The sequence below is a fragment of the Porites lutea genome, chromosome 2, assembly GCF_958299795.1.
Source record: "Porites lutea chromosome 2, jaPorLute2.1, whole genome shotgun sequence".
NCBI classification, from domain to species: Eukaryota; Metazoa; Cnidaria; class Anthozoa; order Scleractinia; family Poritidae; genus Porites; species Porites lutea.
This window is the reverse complement of record NC_133202.1, coordinates 7,404,107-7,424,200: the sequence shown is the minus strand read 5'-3', so window position 1 is coordinate 7,424,200 and position 20,094 is coordinate 7,404,107. Positions and strand designations below refer to the sequence as shown.

The following is a 20,094-nucleotide window of genomic DNA, read 5'->3' as shown; positions in this document are numbered from 1 at the left end:
CTAGTGAAAACCGCGGGCCAATTTAATAAAACTTTTGCAAGCGTAATTTACAAGTGTAGTCATTGTTTTAAAGTTTTAAAGATCATAAGTCGAACGTAAGCGATGGAGTTGTAGGCGGAGTCGGAACAAATGGAGACACTCTGATTCATCTGACCCCGATCCCGTCTCTCTTATAACTCGACTTATGACTCCGAATGTTGATTTTCACGAGGTCATGAGCTCTCTTACAATTCCGCTTACGACTCCAAAGTTAGTGAAAACCAGCCTTTAGGCACTGAAGCTGAGTGGACTGTATTATTTTAAAACTATGAATATTTTACAATAATTTATATAACATTTACAATAACCATTTACGGTTAGTGAGCAATTGTAACCTGCAATATTATTTTGTAAACATGCAAAATGTATTCTCCAAACAAGCAAAGTTGTCTTCTGAGCAGCTGGAATTCCATTTGTCTGCTAGTTGTTCTCTATCAGTAACAGTTAAAAGATTATGAGACAGATCCAGCTTATTCAAACAACCAAGGTTATGAGATGCCAAAGTTCTAAAAGAATCAAAAAATGTCACACCAAGAGGAGACTTCACTCCACACGCTGACAAATTCAGTGTTCGAAGTGTTCTGCTGTCCTTAGCAGCCGTTAATAATGATGCGGCTTCGATTGTTCCCACATCTGTATTTCCGGTGAGAATGAGGCTTGATAGTTTGGATCCAGTTTCATTCAATAGCCTAAAGAAAAAAAAATACCCAAAGGATAAAGAGGATATTCATTTAAAAGCAGAACATTCTCATGCATATCATCTTGTGTGCTACGGCCACTCATAAAGTAATGAACTTTGCTCTCCTAAATTGCGACATTAGGCATTTAAAACTTGGGAAAGTGGTCTTATTTTAAAGCATAGGCCTGCATATCCCTATCAGTAACTTCATTTCCAGTTCTCTGTTTTGTTCCTATTTTTCATTTTCCCATTCTCAAGCTCATTCCCTGTTCCCTGTTCCCTGTTTTAGTGACATAACACAAACAAAATTTTTTGGTTGGACATTTCCTGATGACCCAATCTGGTTTACAGCTCTGATAACAGGGGAAAAAGTCCAATCTTTTGTTTAATATCTTAGAACATGTCCATAACAAAGAAACACAAAGGTCTGTAAGACTAACCTTGCAAGTAAAGGAATCCCATTCTTTCCAATGTTATTGCAACTCAGATTTAAATGCTGCAGTCCAGTGGTCATGTGTCTGGCCTTCAGTAAGGACTCTAGCAGTTTGTCATCAATGTGACAATCCTCGAGAATCAGATCAGAAAGAACACAGGTTTCCCCCTGAAAAAAGGAAAAAATACTCCTCTGTGACATAGAAAATAGGAATTTATTATATATCAACTGTTGTCAAGGAAATCTAATAGAAACACAAGTTAGTAGCTTATGTGGCTTTGACTGTCTTTCTAACATTTATTTTGGTATAAAAATACCAAAAGATACATGTCGACCCATAAAGGAGGCAGCATGGCCGAGCAGTTAGGGCGATGGACTTGCAATTTGGAGGCCCGAGTTCAAGTCATGCCCTGACCACTAGCTGACCACTAGCTGAATTTGTTCTCGGTACTTCTGATTTCAAATCCTCGACCACGCTGTAAATTTCCTACTGGTTTACCTCCGGCCAGTTGGGATTCTCAACCCTATTATGTTTGATCTAAAGTATTAATTTGTTTCAGTCACTTGCTCGGCCCCACTAGCATCATTGCTATAAACACTGCCAAAGGTAAATAATGGACATTTAGTTTATTCTTTTTATTTATTCAGTAAGTAGTTGATTTTCACTGAGGTGGAAGATTAACCTAGCCACAGTATTACTTGATAAATGCCCTTCATTTCAGTTTTGGGTTCTTACATACAGTAATCAATTCCAGTGAGCAGCATTTTTTTAATTATAAACATTTCATAAGGTATGCCAAAAGTTGTATGGAGGGAGCTCAGAGCCACCTTAAAAGTCCTCAAAATTTTGTAAATAAAAATGTAAAATTTAATCATTTGATCACCCACACAGTATAATGTTTTTCTGATGAAATGGATGAATTAAGTTCATCACTTTGCCTCATTGCCTCATTAAGCTTATCAAAATTCATACCTAGCTCCAAGGCTAAGAGGAAGAATACAAAAGAAATGAATATTATTCAGCCCTGAATATCAATGTGATTTCTAATTTTGTAAATTCAAAACTGGCCTATTTGCGTGATGTTTTTGTCTCAGTTATTCAGCATTAATTTCAACTGAAAATTATTCACATACTTCCATGAAATCAACCAGATTTGAAAGTCCTTGATTTCCTGTTTCATCCATGGTTGAGCTCAAGTTTAAGTGACGCAGTGACCCACGTGGAAGTGCCATAATTAAGTTTCCTATTCCTTGAGAACCAAAGGTATTGTATGCCACAGAGAGATGAATCAAATGAGAAGCTAAGAGTAGGGACACAATAAACAATGATTAGGAATGCTTTTTGGATTAATAATGGTAATAGAACTGAGTGGAGTTCACTTGGGTGATTAACAAAATCGAACTTAATCAAGACTGAGTATGATTACCAACTGAACTTGATGTTCTGTTGCCAATAGGCCATTTGCACGATGACGTCATTTTACTACTACGACCAGAATCCTTCAGGATTTTGCTTTCTTGTGCAAATTAGGGCTTTTGTTTTCGAAACCTCACTGGGAATACCAAGCTAAAATATAAAGGGGAAAACAAAAAGGATTCTGGTCGTAGTATTAAAATGACGCCATCATGCAAATGGCCTATTAATCAATAACCATAACAAAATATGAGATAATTTGAGCTTTTTAAAAATTGAGACATTTACCTTTCAGAGCTAGAGCAAACTCTTTCCCTTGAGCAGCAAGTTGACCAGTAAGACCACATGACTCAAGTTTTAGAGCATTTAGAATGGGACATCTTTTGAGAATAACAGCCAATGAACTGCCACAACTGTCTCCCAGCCAGTTGTAGCTGATGTTGAATTCTTCAAGCTTCTGAAGGGGGGTCTCCTGCAATACATAGAGGATATTTCATGGTGGCGCGAAGATATGACTTTTATTTTCGAGTGGCAAAACAATATTTTATGAACGAGCGCAGCGAGTGAGTAAAATATTGTTTTTGCCACAAGAAAATAAAATTCATATCTTCAAGCCGCCGTGTAATGTTCTTTTTATCATATATAGACAAAATGACATCGATAAAATAATAGAGGGAAATTGCCAAGATAACGTCATCGATAAACTCACGTGTGAGATTATGGAGAATAAACCACTCAGGTCCCGGATGTAGTTTTTATGAATTTTACGAGTGGTATATTTTCCAGTAAAACACTCGTGTCTATATAATAAAAAAGAGTAACACATCAGGCTATTTCTAAAATAAAGTTTGTTGCAAATATTTAGGCTCGAGTTTGTGCAGGTGGAAAACACAATCCCACAAAAACAAACTCAGGACAATGTGAGTTGAAGCCACATGTACAAATCTACATGAAATTTGGCAAAAGTCAGTGTGATAAGTGTGTAACCTACTTTCATTTGTGTAATTAGCCCTTTGTTTCAAACTAATTGCTTTGTTCTCGCTTTTTATTTGGTTGCAAAAGGTGGGAGCCATGAGCTTATTGGGCAGAGTGGGGCATGGTGGACAATTACCCTTTAAACTAGATACCTGTTGTGTGTCTGTCCTTGTTGAATCTCTTGCAGATAACGCATTGGTAATAAGGGACAGCCCTTTATGCGTGATTCCGTTGGAAGTCAAGTCCAATATAGCGAGTGAGGGGAGGGTGGGAATTGCTGATATCAAATGCTGAACACCAGAATCACCTGTAACAAATAAACAAAAAACGATGTCTAAATAAACTTATTTACAAACCTACAGAAATTGAATAAAAAACTAAGAGGTGGTACCAAATTTAAGGTTTTAAAGCTTGCTAAAATAATAAGCCTGGGCAAAATATTTTTCACCATTCACCAATTTTCAGTGGCAAATAAGTCCTGAGTTCATTAAGCCAGCTCGTTTTTGTATTTTTATATTTTTCAGATGTATAACTGAATGGTCTGCATTTAACACCTCCCTTGACAAAACAACATTTGATTCTTAACGCTCTTTGGAAAATTCCCTCATGGATATGTTTCCCTCGACGTGGGATCCCTAGAACCCCTGCATGACACACAATGCCCTTGAAAAAGATGAGCCATTGCCCATGATGGCCTTGGCCCTGTTTTTCACACAGTAGTGGTTTAAGATAAGGATGAGACATTTACTCACCTATTCTGTTGCCAGGCAACATGAGCTTAGTAAGTACATCATTGCATTGTAGTGCTCTGAATAATGGCAGTACATGGACATCTTGCAAAGCTTTGTTTGATAAAGTAAGGCTTGACAACTGAGGATCAGCTTCAAGGATGGATAGAACATCAGGTCTTGTTGCTAGTCAATTTAAAAAGTAAGTTATATATTAGACCAAGACTAGCAAGGGAACATTACAACCTAAAATTTCTTTCTCTTTTCATACGCCTCCTTATCTTGTAGGCTTTTGATGTCAGAATTTCAGGATCTACATCATGGACTACTATTACAATTTTCAAAACTGAGTACAAGACAAAAAGTGTTTCATCTGAAGTTCTAAACACAGCAAAATACTGAGGGAATTATGAGACGGAATCCTTAACACTTTTGTTTTAGAATGTTTGATATTGAACTGAGTTATGCAAACTAATAAATTAACTTACCTGTATTTGTGTTCATGCAAGCATCACGGTACCTCTCAGACAAGGTAGGCAGGTCCCACGATTCCACAGAAGCTATAACTTCCTCGTTACTAGAAAGTACATCAACAATTTTATCCTCTGGGGACATGAAGGCTCCCTCACTTGTTTTTAGGGCTAAAACAGGTCGCAACCCACAACTGGAAAAATATCGAAGTGAGGCCTGAAAATGCAGATGCAGATAAGTTAATGCTCATGTGACCCGCCAGCAGTTGAACAGCCTCCAAACTGACAATTCTTAACGGCATGAAATGTTATTTTTTCCTGCAACCATCAGCCCATAAATAAACTCACAAAGGCCATGTCTATAGAAACTGATGCATTGCCCTTTTTGGAGGTCCATTAACACCATATAGCACTGAAATGTGACTATAGGCATTAACTGTCTGTTTTAGTGAAACAACTCACTTTGACTCTGAAGATGACTGCCGCACAGGTTGTCGAAAGGTCAGTCACTGTCAACAACAACAGTCCTATTCAGGACTACGTTCACCCGGACGATCAAACTCAACCTACTTTTGAAATGACTCCTGAGTTCAAACCTTTCACAGTTTTAGTGAAAATGCCACACAGATGAGTCATCAACAAAACCAGAATTAAACTGAGCATTTAGAAAGAACTGCACATATTTACAACACTTTTCTGGATGAAATTAATGACCTTTTAAATATAAAAAGGCTGATAAACAAGACATAAAGTGTCATAAATATCCAACTTTTTTTTGTCATTTATTTCCCTATGAAAAAATGGAATTCTCTATGGGTTTTATAATCTCCTTCTATATTATGGCATGAGGAAAAAAGAACAACTGAAACATTCACTACCTGCTGAGCTAGCCAACCAATATTCTTGCTTTCTTGATGATTACTCCGTGGACAAGGGATCAAGAACACCTTGTCTTGAACCCGTACTCTAAGGCGCATGGGTGGGGTACCTGCTTGCAACAGACCTAGCCTGGAAGGTATATCAGGGGAATAAGTTCTTGGGGTCCCTGTTGTAACATTGGTAATATTGACATCTGATCTGGCAGTCACTGGAGATGAAGCATTATTCACCATTGAATGAGAAGAGAATGCAGTTTGACGTGTTCTGGGTTCCTTTGATACAGGTAATTTTGCTTGTTTTGGCCTACTAAGGCTTAGGCCAGGACTACGTCTTGAAATTGTCGTGGGTTTGGATTTTTTATGGTTTAGCCCAGGCCGAGGCATTGCAGCAGTTGACCGCCTCTGTACAGTTGATCCACCGGTTAGCTTTGTTTGCTTTGCTGGGCGCTTACGCTTTGCAGGTTTTGGCCCAACATCATCTACAAGCCATGCAGCTGTCTTTTCAAGTAAAAGCCCACTTGTGGGACAACTTATTCTCACTCCAGTTACAGGGTCCACATAAGATGAATTAAAAGTATTTCCATTATTTTCATCAGCTACTGTAGCCATTTCAACCGTGTTCTCAGAGTCTGAAGATGCATAAGGGCAATCGACTTGGACGAAATCATGTCCTTCATAGTCACTACCATCAGAAAATGTTTGTATACCCTCACCATGGTCTCTATAACTGTACTGTGAATTGCTCGGATGGTCAACAGGCCTATCACTATAAGACGAGCTTTCTATACCTGAGTAAGGGTTAGTAGAGATTGAAAACATGGAACAACCCTCTTGTGAGTCATCTTCATCCTCATTTACAAAAACTTGTTGCTGACTTAATCTTTTTGTTGGACATATTTCCAGGTCCTCTGGATTGTTCTCTTCACACAAATTCTTATTCATTCTTCTCAACCTTTCCTGCTCTTTCTTTTTTAACTTCTCATTAAATCTTTGTAAAGTACTTGAAGCTGTATCCTCCTTATCTTCTTGTTCATTATCCTCATCATGAATAACATTTCTTCTCCTTATCCCAGAACCATCCCCTTGCGCTAAGCATTGCCTTAAAAATTTGACTACTTTTTTTCGTCCTTTTGTGTACTCATCATCATCTTCACCAGCATTCCCCTTAAGAGTTGCCTCGGCAGCATCTAATGCCGTACGTCCCTGGTAACAAAAAAGATATACAGGTGCATTAGTCTTGAGCATTTCCATTGAGTTCCTATGGATAAATTCTAAGAATTAACTTTCAAAAACTGTCCAAGACCCCGTCTTCATCAAAAATGTCTACTTAGGTGATCTTATGGCATTTTAATCAATTGCCACAGTAATGGACCGACAGTGGTAGCCCTTTGTTGAACGTAAAGTAAGATGACACACAACCAAGTGCAAACCACACTCTGAGCATCTTGGGTTAGATCCAGCAATGTGAAGGTTGATTCATTTGTACAATATTACAAAGACAACCAAGAGCAAAAACCCAATACTAATAAAAAAGGGAATGAGCTCAGAACAAAGTGAAAGTAACTGGGAAGACCTTTAAGTCCAACATGACAACATACCCATAATGATGAACTGAAGAATCAATAATTGCAACCCTGTCAGTGATTGGTAAAATGATAGTTCTTGATTGTGTTTTAGTTCTGCCCACTTCCATTTATTACTATTGGACAGCAGGCATGAAAGTTGTAATGAATTGACCAGGCTATTTTTCTGTTACATTGAAAGTTACATTTTCTTCTTCATTCGTTTTGACAATTAAAAACTGCTTACAACAATTATACACTTTTTTTTAATGCAGCTAAATTTTATTTACGCTAAGTTAACCTCGAGCCAATGCAGCCAGCGGTGTCCCCGTATTAGCATGCGTGACATGCGGGGTGGCCCACTTGGGTTTTCAGGGCCGCTATCATTTTGCATTATTTTGCAAGCTATTCTAGCTGATCGTTGCGGATCACCTTGTTGCTTTGTGCTGGTGAATCAGCGGTGTCCCCGTATTAGCATGCCTGACATGCGGGGTGGCCCACTTGGGTTTTCAGGGCCGCTATCATTTTGCATTATTTTGCAAGCTATTCTAGCTGATCGTTGCGGATCACCTTGTTGCTTTGTGCTGGCGAATCAGCGGTGTCCCCGTATTAGCATGCGTGACATGCGGGGTGGCCCACTTGGGTTTTCAGGGCCGCTATCATTTTGCATTATTTTGCAAGCTATTCTAGCTGATCATTGCAGATCACCTTGTTGCTTTGTGCTGGTGAATCTTGGCGGATTCTTGCTTGGAAAGTCTGTTATCATGTCATCTCGTTCGACTCGCAACAGCCAGTCTGCAGCTCTCGATGCCTTATCCACCGCAGTTTCGGCCGAACCATCCTGTGCGTCGGCGATCGCCGATCCGGCGGCTAATCCCCCTGGCCCATTCGTTGCTGCTTCTCCTGCTGTCGCGGCCGTCACTCTCCAGCAAGATCACCCGTCTCCTGCCTTCCTGGTAACTGTTGTGCAAGCAGTGAAAGATGCTTTAGCTGCCGACCGAGCACCGGCCCGCTCGGTTCCGAACGCCAGTTCACAGCCTTCGACTACAACCATGCTTGGGGGCGTTCCTGTTTCTTCGAGCAATCTTGCCTCCCAAGCCCCGGCCTTTTTGACCTCTGGCACCGGCGTTTTACCTACTTCTGCAAGCTCAGCATCCCAAGGTAGGCCTAGTTATGTTGTGCCCTCCTTTATTTCTACTTTTCCGATTTCCTCACCTGCGGTGTCTCTTCCCTCGTTTGCTTCTGGGCCTTCCTCGTCAGCGAGCGTGTCCTTGTTTTCATCCCTTCCCGCGCTACAGCAACCGTTCGTCGTCGGCCCGGGTTTCTCACCCATCCCGGCCAAGTTGGTGGGCTAAATCGTCGCTGGCAAATTCGTCGACTTGAGCGAGCTGCTCTCCTCGAACATTGCTTCGGCGGAGCCCGAACCTCAACTTTACTTCGAAGGATGGCTTGTTCTCACGTCCACGCCAAAGAAACCCAAACGGCGCATAGAAGATATCACCAGCTGGCTGGAGGCCTTTTCCATCTACTGCCTCATTCTCGCTTCCCATTTCCCTCATCGCTGGAAAGACCTGATGAACTACCAGCTACTTATTTTGCGTACGCACCGACAATTTACTGGTCGGGTTTGGTTCGCATATGACCGTGCATTCCGCGAGCACGCGGCAGCTACGAATTTAACCGAGTGGTTGTCCATCAACGTGCAGCTTTTTAATTTCCATGCCGCGGGAGCGGCTGTACGAGCCTCCAACGCTCCCGTAGACGGTTCTCCCGAGCCTCGTGGATCTGCCTCCTCGACTATTGTGTGCAAGTCGTGGAATCGGGGACGGTGCGTGGCTCCCTATGCTTCGTGCCGTTTCGCCCATATTTGTTCCAGCTGTTCTGGCCCGCATTGTGTTAGTGCTTGCCCTGGCCAAACATCAAACCAACCCAATGACACCGTGAAGCGGCGTTCTGCCTCACCTTCAAGATCCAGGAGCAAATCCAGGCGTCTTTGAACTAAAACAATTGCTCGCTTAGGTTTTTTCCCGACAGCTCAAACTCTCTGTGTTTTTTATTGCTATGTCCTTGTTAACCCTGCCTAGTCTACAGTCGTTACTTTTTTCTTGAATTAAAGCTTGTTGGTTCAGTTGCTAGTTATTCTGTTTGTTATCTTGCTGTCCCCCATAGTATTACTATATTCTCTTTGTCTTATCTTTTTTAGGGTCCCTTCCCCTAGTTTCGTCTGTGACCCCCTGCAAGCAGATCAATTTGCTTTGGAACTTCAGCATCATCCTGACCGTCAACTAGTGAACTATGTGCTGGATGGGATTAGTAATGGGTTCCGGGTGGGGTTCTCCCCGTCGCACAAGCTCAAGTCTGCCAAGAATAATAAACCTTCTGCGCTACAGCATGCTGCAGTGGTTGATGAGTATTTGGTCCATGAAGTTTCCTTAGGCCGGGTGGCAGGCCCCTTTATTTCCCCCCCTTTACCCAACTTGCATGTTAGCAGCTTCGGGGTTATTCCCAAGCGGGGGCAGCCGGGAAAGTGGCGCTTGATTGTGGACCTTTCTTCCCCTGGGGGGGCTAGTGTCAATGATGGGATCAATCCCGACGAGTTCTCCCTTCACTATATCACTGTAGATAAGGTGATTTGCCTAGTTTCCCAGTTTGGCCGAGGGGCACTTATGGCCAAGTTTGATGTGGAGTCTGCCTACCGCCAGGTTCCGATCCACTCACTGGATCGGTACCTGCTGGGAATGAAATGGCGCCATCATTTTTATGTGGATTTGGCTCTCCCGTTTGGTCTTCGCTCGGCACCCTACATTTTTAACTCCATTGCAGACCTGGTGGAGTGGATCCTTATGAACAATCATCAGATCCCTGACTTGCTCCACTATTTGGATGATTTTCTTACCGCTGGCCCCCCAGATTCTCTTCAGTGCGCTCGCAATCTTACAGTCGCTTTGGCCGTTTGTGATCGTCTTGGCTTACCTCTCCACCCTGGTAAGTGCGTGGGTCCTTCGTCGGTGTTGACAGTTTTAGGCATTGAGCTGGATTCTGACCTTCAGATGGCACGCCTCCCCGTGGATAAGCTGTAGGCTCTTCAGGGGTTAATCCACTCTTGGCTCCCCCGGAAATGGTGCTTCAGACAAGAATTGGAATCTCTAATAGGACATTTACATCATGCTGCTAAAGTAGTCTGGCCTGGTAGAACCTTTGTCCGCCGTATGATTGACCTACTCTGTTGCTTTCGGAGGAGAGACCATCCTATCCACCTCAACACTCAGTTTCATCTTGACCTGCAGTGGTGGCATAAGTTCTTGTCTGATTGGCATGGCGTTAGTTTTTGGCTTTTTCCTGGCCTATCTCCGGAAGCGGATATTGAACTTTCCTCGGATGCACCTGGCTCCCTGGGCTATGGGGCCTTTCTGAAAGGCCTCTGGTTCACGGGTTTGTGGTCTCCTCTCCAGGCACAGCAGTCCATTGCCTACAAGGAACTGTTCCCTGTGGTCGTTGCGGCTCACATTTGGGGACACATGTGGTGTCGGAGGCATGTCCTGTTTCACTCGGACAACGATGCGGTCGTGCATATTTTGAATTCAAGAACGTCCAAAATCCCTTGCATTATGCATTTATTGCGCCATCTTCTATTGTCAGCTGCTAGGCATAGTTTCTCCTTTTCTTCCCAGCATGTACCGGGGGTCAACAACCAGGTTGCTGATGCATTATCTCATTTTCATTGGCAGCGCTTTTGGCAGCTGGCTCCCGAGGCGCAGCGGTCTCCTACCCCAGTTCCCCCTCAGCTTCTGGAGGAGTTGACCTCTCCGCTTTAGAGCTCCAATGCCAGTCCTTTTTGTGCCAGGGTTTGGCTCCCTCTACGCGTCGATCCTACTCCACGGCTCAGTCCAAGTTTATAGCCTTTTGTCACCAGCTCGGTGTGCTCCACTCGTCAGGTTCCCCCTGCCCAGCCGATGAATGGACGCTCTGCTTGTTTGCCACGTTTCTAGCTAAGACTGTCCAGCACGCATCCATCAAAGTTTATTTGTCTGGCGTAAGAGCTCTTCATATTGATCAGAGGTTCTCAGACCCATTAGCCGGTTGCCTTCGCCTCCGCCGGGTTTTACGAGGGATCAAGCGTTGCCAAGGTTCTCCTGTTGCCAGTCGTTTGCCGATCACGGATGACCTAATGCTGGTTATTTGGAACTCTGTGGACCTCGGCCTCCCCGACCATTGCATGTTTTGGGCTGCTTGCTGTCTTGGCTATTTTGGTTTCCTCCGCACTTCAGAATTCACTGTACCAGACTTGGCTAGTTTCTCCCCATCACTCCATCTTAGTGTCCAAGACATTAGCGTGGACTCCATGGTCTCTCCATCCTGCATGAGAGTTCACATCAAGGGCTCCAAGACTGACCCTTTTAGGCAAGGCTGTTATGTCCACATTGGTGCTAGCCATTTGCCACTTTGCGCTCTATCGGCACTGATGACTTATCTCTCGCTGCGGGGCAATTCTGCGGGCCCTTTATTCTTGCTTCAAGACGGTCGACCTCTGTCCAGGGCTACCCTCACTGCATGGCTTCGACAAATTATGGCCTCAGCCCGGGTTCCTGGCAATTTTTCCAGCCACAGTTTTCGCATTGGGGCGGCCACAGTGGCTGCTCGTAATGGAGTTCCAGACCATCTTATTCAAGCCATGGGCCGTTGGTCTAGCAACGCCTATCAGCTCTATATCAGGACTCCTTCGGCGTCGCTGGCTACACTTTCGCAGAAGCTAGTTTGACATTACTTATACATAAACAAGCAAAAACAAAAACAAAAACATAAAAAACAAAAATAAAAAAAAAACACAACAACAAAAACAAAATAAACTCCAAGGTCAAGGCTTGGTCTACTCAACTATCAGTGCTCTAGTTTTTCAATGGCAACACAGGGTATACTTGGTCATCTTCGGCTCTCCGTTACCTACTGCTCGCTGGGATGAACTCTGGGACTACTAGCTTGGTCATGGAGGAGAAAGTACACGTAAGCTCCTGCTGCATGGTGTGAACAGTGGCTATGCCTTTCATGATGCACATCTGGTCTATTGCCTCTGGAGTCCACATTGCCGCACCACAAGCATGGGGCTTTCCTGGACTGCTTACTCAGCGGTAAGTCCCGTCCTAGCTAGCAGGCTTGCCTTTGGTCCGTCTCTGGTGCTTGGGGTTTCTCTTTGGATGTACCGAGGTACCAGGCTTCCCATTGTTCGCGGGTCCCTCCGTTCTCCAAGCACTTGGAGACGGATGTGTTTTTTGGGTGGTTCCTGCTTCCAGGGTTGCCTGGTTACCTCCTTTGCCGTATTTTTCACAGTTGGCTTCCCCGCTAACCTTTTAGGCACCAGTTCCCAAGCTCATCAATTGGCGATGAGTTTAAATGCGGCTAAATTTTATTTAGGCTAAGTTAACCTCGAGCCAATGCAGCCAGCGGTGTCCCCGTATTAGCATGCGTGACATGCGGGGTGGCCCACTTGGGTTTTCAGGGCCGCTATCATTTTGCATTATTTTGCAAGCTATTCTAGCTGATTGTTGCGGATCACCTTGTTGCTTTGTGCTGGCTCCCTCTCCTCCCTCCCTGCTGTCATGCGGGGGTGTGCAGGTAAGTATTCCACGTGGGTAAGTATTTTCCACTGAGTACCCTCTCAGTGTGACGGTGCCAGTTACCTCCTTTGCCGTATTTTTCACAGTTGGCCTCTCCGCTAACCTTTTAGGCACCAGTTCCGAAGCTCATCAATTGGCGATGAGTTTAATAAGAATTTGCTTTGCAAAAATGTTGAGGATTGAAATTTGCAAAATTTTGATAATATTGGAGGGATTTTTTTTTTTTTGGGGGGGGGGGGGGGTCTTAAAATTTTTTGAAGGGAAAAGGGGGGATATGAAAAAATTACACCCTCTGCTCCCCCCCCCCCCCCCCCCCGCAGTATACATACTGAATGCAGACTTACCAAATAAAAAAGGAGGTTTCAGCTGTGACAAAGTAAAATTTGGGGCAGCTATCAAAATTCTTGGCATATCACTTTAGTATTAAGCACTATACCAGTGAGAGAGCAAACTTACATTGTTATCCTTAAGATTGATGGAAGCACCATGTGCCAGTAAAAGTTTTACCACTTCAATATGCCCATTGGCTGCGGCATCATGAAGGGGTGTTACGCCAGAACAATGCTCACCACTCTGATCGTTTGCATTTGATCCTGCCATCAGTAGCATCTCTACTATAGCTGAAGTGAACAAAATGGATACATAATGTACAGTTATACCGTAAAATTCCGAAAATAAGCCCCAGGGCTTACATTTTTCAAAGGCCCTTTTTGAGGGGCTTATTTTTGGAGGGGCTTATGCTTGGAGGGGCTTATCTATGGAAGGAAATTTGCGTTTTGAAATCGATTGGGCTAGCCTTATAGTTGGAAGGAAATTTACCATTTTTGCTTTGTTCTACATTGTATTTGAGGGCAATTTTCCAAGTGCAAGCCCCCGGGGGATTATATTTGGAGGGGCGATTTAACGGAGGGTTTTTTGAATTACCAGTTTGGGGGGCTTATATTAATTTTGGACGGGCTTATACATTGAGGGGCTTATTTTCGAAATTTTACTGTATGTTGAGAAACAAAGTTTTTTCTTTCCAAGAAAGTCGCTAAAATAATTATTTATGACATTTATTGGCCTTATGGACTTAACTGTCTCACAAACCTGTATGTCCATGGTTGCTGGCTTCATGAAGGGGCAGCCAACCACAATAATCCCTTGCATTTACGTCAGCTCCCTTAAGAATTAAAAATGATATTTAATAAAAATGTTCTCAGCAATAGGACTTCCATGGTGTTTTATTGGAATGACTGGAATACAGGTTAGAGATGAATTTGCACCACTATGGGTGCCCAAATCTTTCTATAAGTGACAACCTTTAACATTGTCTGGTACGTTAAGAGTGTATTTGCTGACTGGGCCAAAAAGCCAGGAAATGTTTGTGCTCTGTTGCTAATAACCAGCACTGCATAAATTATTGTGTACCAGTAATGGCTTACAATAGACGTGATGCCTCTCATCAGGGCTGAAAGCAGTTGAAGCCATATATATTGAAAAGATATCCTGGTAGCCATACTGATTTGTTTTGAAATCTTTTCATGGAGCTTTCACATTCGGCTTTTCACAGCTTATATTCTATCCCAGGACCACCCCCTAGTGAAAGCTTGATGTTAAAGAACAGGAGATGAAACAAATTACCCATACCTTTTCTAACAGTGATTTCACTCGCTGTGTATTTCCAGCAATAGCAGCCTCATGTAGTGGAGTCTCACCTTTCTCATTTACAAGTTTGCGCTGCAAGCAGAAGGATAAATTGCACTTAAGAATAAATAAACCTCCAGTTCACAGACTGATGCGAGTAACTGAGGCTAGGAAAACCAGTGAATAATCTAGGTTATCTATTGTTTTTCTTCAACAAACCTGTTTTCTTCTTAGTCTTGATGAAACTGGATTATTCCTCTTTCTGGGACCGGCCTCTTCTTCATCATCATCACAATCATCATCTAGAACAGAGGAAGGAACAAACAAACAATCATTATCCTATTTTCCTTCTAGATAAAAAAAGAAAACAGCATGTAAAATAACACTCCTTAAATAACTCAGCAGGTACATTTAATTTTTTCGGCCTCATTTCCCAAAACAACTGCATCTAGGTGACGCCAGGACAGCAAATACAGTGCAAAGTGAACTTCCCAACATTTTTGTTTCTAACCAATTTGACCCTTATCCACTTCAGGATTAGTCTGCTACACAGCCGTTTTTAGTGTCGTCATGCAAACGGCTGTGTAGCAGACTACTTCAGGATAGTGCAGCTGAAACATTTATGTGAACTGTTGTAACATTAACAGGTTGTAGTCTCAAACTGGAGTCATTGCAAAGGAAAATATGCTTAAAAATCCAACATAATACCACTTACCTGAATCAGAAAGAAGCAGTTCTTTTTCTATCAGGTCATCATCATCATCATCCTCAATGCTATTCCTTTCCTCGTCATCCTCATCAATCACCTTCCCCATACTTAACTGATTTTCAAGCTCTGTAACCTTGTCAAATGACTTTTTCCAATCATCTTTCTGGTTTAGAATTTTCTGTGTGTCGGCCAGGCATTTCCAAACTCTCAGCTGTGAAACAGAGTTCAAAGATAATCACTTCCAGTTTTAATAACACTACAAGTAACACGCAAGTAGCAAGCAAGGAAAACAAATGTTGGATTTGCCAGGGATATAAGGAAGAGACGATTGAGGCTGATTACCATTAGGGTGTAAAGAGTTAACAAAATCTACACCAGCCTGATATTCTTGGAATCTATCCACCCTCCCTCCCCTAACCCACTGTTAACACTAACTCCTTTAAGGTGGCTGAACACAGTTTTGCGAGCAGGCAGCGGTAACTTGCGTGATGGCGCAAGTTTTAAATTAGACAAACAAACATGGCGGTGAAAAAGCAACGGTACACAGAAGAGTATTTCTCAAAATTTATTCATTAGAATTTTGTGATATTTGGCAGAATTTTTTTTTTGTATTTTAAGTAATGACAATTTGAAAATGGAAGTTGATCAGACGAATTTTGTAACACATTTAATAATTACAGTACAACTAAAATAATTATTGATTATCTAAAAATGCATCTGTTAAAATTTGGTCAAATAAGTTTCAAATGGTAATGATTAATTATAGTAAGCTGTGTGAAAGTTAATAAGAAAATCTAATGAGCAAATTTTATGCAAACTGAGAAAAAGTGAAAGTTTAAGGTTGTATTCAATCGTTCATGTTGCCGTGGAAACTATGAAAACGTCAATTTTTACCTGTCAGTCAAAATCTTTTATCAGTACACTTTTCACTTGCCAAGTTTCAGCTTGTGAGCAGCAACCTTTCCTTGTCATGATTTGGCAAATGACATACAATCACAAACTGCCAAAACTGTGTTCAGCCAACTTAATAGGACAAAATGTTGGATTAAGGGAGGGGTATGAGGGACGTTTTACAATTTTATGTATTTTTCCACAAATCCTACCACGGAAGAGAGCTTGCCAGACTGCTCCGCATATCCCAGTGCCCTACTGTAAGCATCTTTGATTTCATCATATTCGTGTCCTGCCTTCTCATGAACATAAGCAATATTACACCAAGTGTCACACATCTGTCATGAGGAGTTTAGAAGAAACAAAAACTCAGGACACAAGACAAGAAGATGTAAGGTCAGAAAAAAACGAGGAACTGTGGTTACAACAATGGAGTCCATCAATAATTGTTTAATTCAGGTGTCAATGTATTTATATACTTGTAGTCTTTTATGTACATGTCTACACCAGTTAGTTGCACGTGGCGGGTCCAGTGACCAACTCAAAAGCTTTAATAAGCGCCTTTGGTCACTGCGCACATTTAACCTTTGATGATTTATGTAATTTGTTCTTTTATTTTTCTTACTTTAGTTATGTATTGTATTTTTTGTAGTAACTTCTTGAAATAGTGCAAAAAATTCAAAAATCTGAAATCTATTCACTGAGAAAGATGTTTTTACAAAGGAACCAGAACTTTTACATTGTCATCCAAGCACACAAAAAGAAGCTGTTAACAAAGAAAAGGCAGCAATTATATTTGTCATTTATGACTCACCTCTTTGTAATTGTCCTCCTCCATTATTTCCAACTCTTCCATGTAACAGTTGATCGCATCAGCCGGACACTTTAGATCAAAATAAGTTATTGCTAAAGAAACATATATTGGTGATAGCTCCTTATGAGACTTTCCTGCCAGTGTAGCCAGCTCAAGCTAAAAATAGATCAAGAACTGATTTTACTGAAATGAAATCAATACATCCATAATCAAACCAAGACTAGTAGTGAAAAATTATATTGATGATGACAACTATGATAATGTTAATGATAGTGATAATGATAACTGCAATAAAGATTAACTCCAGACTATATAAAGTTGACTCGAACCCTCACTATCTCGAACCTCGCGTTAACTCAAACCATATCAAACCATGATTTCCCCTGGTTTTCCGTCGTACATTTACTGTTAATAATTTTACCCTTGGTAACTCGAACCCTCGATAACTTGAACCTCCTGCTAACTCAAAGTAGTTTTTGTTTCCCCTCAGATTATTTCTATATAATTTTACCCTCAATAACTCGAACCATGTTTTGAGCCCCTAAAAAGTTGGGAAAAAATAGTCTACTGGTATCCTAAACATTGAATTTTGAATTTCCCATTGACATGTTGTAGGCATATAGGTTACTAGAGGAGGCTGATGTTGTTTGTCACAAACCTAACGTGAAACAGGTTCACTTCTCAAAACAGTAAAACATATGCTCTATTTAGGCAACACTTTGTTAGGTTACGTTCTGATTTATAATCTAGAAATATATGTTTCAATTTTCACTCACCATTTCTACAATTAACTGTGATTAAAATGTTCACTGTGCAGTGAAAACTGTTTTTTTTCCTTACTTGCGGCTATTTTCTTCGAGCTCCCAGTAACTTGAACTCCTGATAACTCACACTTTTTTTGATTTCCCTTGAAGGTTCGAGTTATTGGGAGTCAACTGTATGCTGTAACATCAAGTCACTTAGCCCATTCACCCCTGAGAATTTTACCAAAAAACACTTTTTGAAGCAAGTCAAGCTGTTTTCTGGTCACTGTAGTGGCTAGTAAGATCTAAAACTTACCAAAAACTGTTTTCAGGTCATGAAATTCACGACCTTTTGTTCCAGAAAGCAAAATTTTGAGATATTTTTTGTTTTTATAAGTGACACAGGGCTCAGTCTTGGCTGTTACCTTTTGCATTCCTTCCTCCCCACTTTTTTCACTTTTCTTCCCCGTTTTCTCTCCTTTGCTGGGCATTGACTAGGCGTCAATTTGGTACAAAATTTTTTTGGGAAAGCTTTTAGGATAATAGGATAAGATAGATGGAAGTGTAGGTGGGTAGTGCAACAAGATTTTCATCAGATTTTTCAGGTCAACAAAAGAAAACAAGGGGCGTGGATCCACATGGGTGGTTGTGGGCAGTTCAGGTGTGAAGGGGTTAAGGTTTATGACCTTGTAAGACCAAGTGACGGAGAGTTAATATACCTCTTTCTTGTAGCAACCAAGAGCTTTTTGGTATGCTTTTGCCTTACAGTAGAGGTCCCCAAGTGTATCCAATATCTTCAACTGTTCATCCAGTGGATATTCCGAGAGTTTTGCATGTTTTCTTTGAAATTTGATTCCCTTGATAGCTGAGACCAAAAGAACACACAACAAACAGGTCAACATACCTCCATCTGACAATACTTCATGACCGTATTTTACAGGGTTCATGCTCTTTTAAGCTCTTTAAATTCCATGACATTTTCCATGACCTTAGGTTTAGCTGTCACTTTTAAAATTTTTCACAAATACTTCCCCTTCTTGTTTCACGGTATTTTTTGACCTAACTTAGTTCAACAGAAACCAACTCTGTTGTCCACCAAAATGGATGCTGAGGGCACTGTTTACTTACTTGTCTCTGCCCTACTTTTTCCTTGTTTTGACATCTACAGTAATTTGACTATCAAAGAAAACTATATAGTTATTACTGTCACAGGAATGTGTACAGGTATCCAGCCAATATAAAAATATTACCTGTAGCCAAATTAGATTTAATTTCCTCCATATCATCCGACCTTTTGGCTTTATTGATCACGTAAGCTTTCTTTAAATTTTGACGACCAGCTGAAAATTCCCCCAGTTTCAGGAAGATCTAAAATAGTGGGAGAAAGAAGGCTTTTAGTTATGTTATTGTTTGGGTTGTTCGTATGTTTCTTTAAACTAACTAGAGTAGCTATATGTGCATTAATTCTACTCCATAAACAAAACATTTATGTCTCGCTGCTGAAGATTCGAACCTTTGCTGGTAATGATGAAAAAGCTTCTGACTGCTTGACCTTCTGGCTAAACAGTCTTCAAAAAAAAACTGTTGGCCAAAAACTTGAAGCTTGTATTTATTTGGAACATTTTCAAACAAAGGACATTTAGAATCTTGACTACTGACTATTACTCGCTCTTAACATGTTCAATGAAGTACCTTCCCCAACATGTTCAAAGCATCTGCCTCATCAAATTTTTTGTTTCCATGTCTGGCCACCTGTAATGCCTGCTCAAAACGTCTCAATGCATGTGCATCTGCATCAGATTTCATGTGAACACTTCCAATAGAAAACAAGCACCTGTATTCTGTGTCTTTAAGACTTTGGTCCCTAGGCAAACAACAAGCAAAAAACTTAAGTTTCAAAAAGCTCAGGTAAAAAAGAGTCAATAAGATTCAAGGTGGCCCCACTTAAGACAACTCTATTTATAATATAAAACTTTAGCATTTTATAGCTTATTTCTGCCACTAAAACATTCTCACAAAAAATCATAGTAGAAAGACAGGGGCTATCATGTTTTCCCACCAAAATGCCACTGATTTACGAGCGAGCAGTACCTATTATGGGGGAAACCTTGTATATCTACTTGTAGTAATCCTTGTCTTATAATCTAAAAGTTACTAGTGACAGCCCTGCTTAAACTGAGACTGAGGCTGGAAACTTACCGAGCAATGATCAAGGCTTTCTCCATAAAACTCTTAGCTCTGGTAGAATCATTCTGTGTGTCATATGTAAGACCAAGGTTCAAATACAACCTTGACCTCATTTCCAACAACTCTTTTTCTGAGACATATTCTCGTAGTTTGTCGCAAACAGACAGGCTCTTTAGATAGGCTTTCTGTGACTCAAGCAAGCATTCCTCTACTTCACTGGTGCTGGCTGCATCATCTGAATGAACAAACCATGTACGGCCAATGGTTGCTAATGCCCTCTGTTCTTCTACAAGGCTTCCAGCAGATTGAGCAAGCTTTCAACAAGAAAAGAAAT

At 41.3% G+C, this 20,094-nt stretch overlaps 1 protein-coding gene and 2 pseudogenes across 1 annotated transcript in view; 2 read left to right on the top strand and 1 right to left on the bottom strand.

Annotated features, from left to right (window-relative positions):
• Positions 1 to 80: 80 nt before the first annotated feature.
• LOC140927588 (tonsoku-like protein) overlaps positions 81 to 20,094 on the bottom strand; it is a 22,787-nt gene continuing 2,773 nt past the window's right edge. Inside the window, exons 4-22 of the mRNA XM_073377264.1 lie at positions 19,773 to 20,074; positions 19,266 to 19,437; positions 18,824 to 18,941; positions 18,293 to 18,438; positions 16,831 to 16,986; positions 16,229 to 16,354; positions 15,132 to 15,336; positions 14,636 to 14,718; positions 14,420 to 14,509; positions 13,880 to 13,952; positions 13,247 to 13,410; positions 5,617 to 6,819; positions 4,757 to 4,955; positions 4,293 to 4,454; positions 3,693 to 3,847; positions 2,854 to 3,037; positions 2,286 to 2,452; positions 1,159 to 1,319; positions 81 to 728 (exon numbers count right to left, since the gene is read on the bottom strand). Of these exons, the coding sequence (XP_073233365.1) occupies positions 383 to 728; positions 1,159 to 1,319; positions 2,286 to 2,452; positions 2,854 to 3,037; positions 3,693 to 3,847; positions 4,293 to 4,454; positions 4,757 to 4,955; positions 5,617 to 6,819; positions 13,247 to 13,410; positions 13,880 to 13,952; positions 14,420 to 14,509; positions 14,636 to 14,718; positions 15,132 to 15,336; positions 16,229 to 16,354; positions 16,831 to 16,986; positions 18,293 to 18,438; positions 18,824 to 18,941; positions 19,266 to 19,437; positions 19,773 to 20,074 (4,212 nt within the window). The 3' untranslated portion in view covers positions 81 to 382. The remainder of the gene's footprint in view (positions 729 to 1,158; positions 1,320 to 2,285; positions 2,453 to 2,853; positions 3,038 to 3,692; positions 3,848 to 4,292; positions 4,455 to 4,756; positions 4,956 to 5,616; positions 6,820 to 13,246; positions 13,411 to 13,879; positions 13,953 to 14,419; positions 14,510 to 14,635; positions 14,719 to 15,131; positions 15,337 to 16,228; positions 16,355 to 16,830; positions 16,987 to 18,292; positions 18,439 to 18,823; positions 18,942 to 19,265; positions 19,438 to 19,772; positions 20,075 to 20,094) is intronic.
• On the top strand, positions 7,793 to 9,175 carry LOC140927281 (uncharacterized; annotated as a pseudogene).
• On the top strand, positions 9,845 to 11,953 carry LOC140927280 (uncharacterized; annotated as a pseudogene).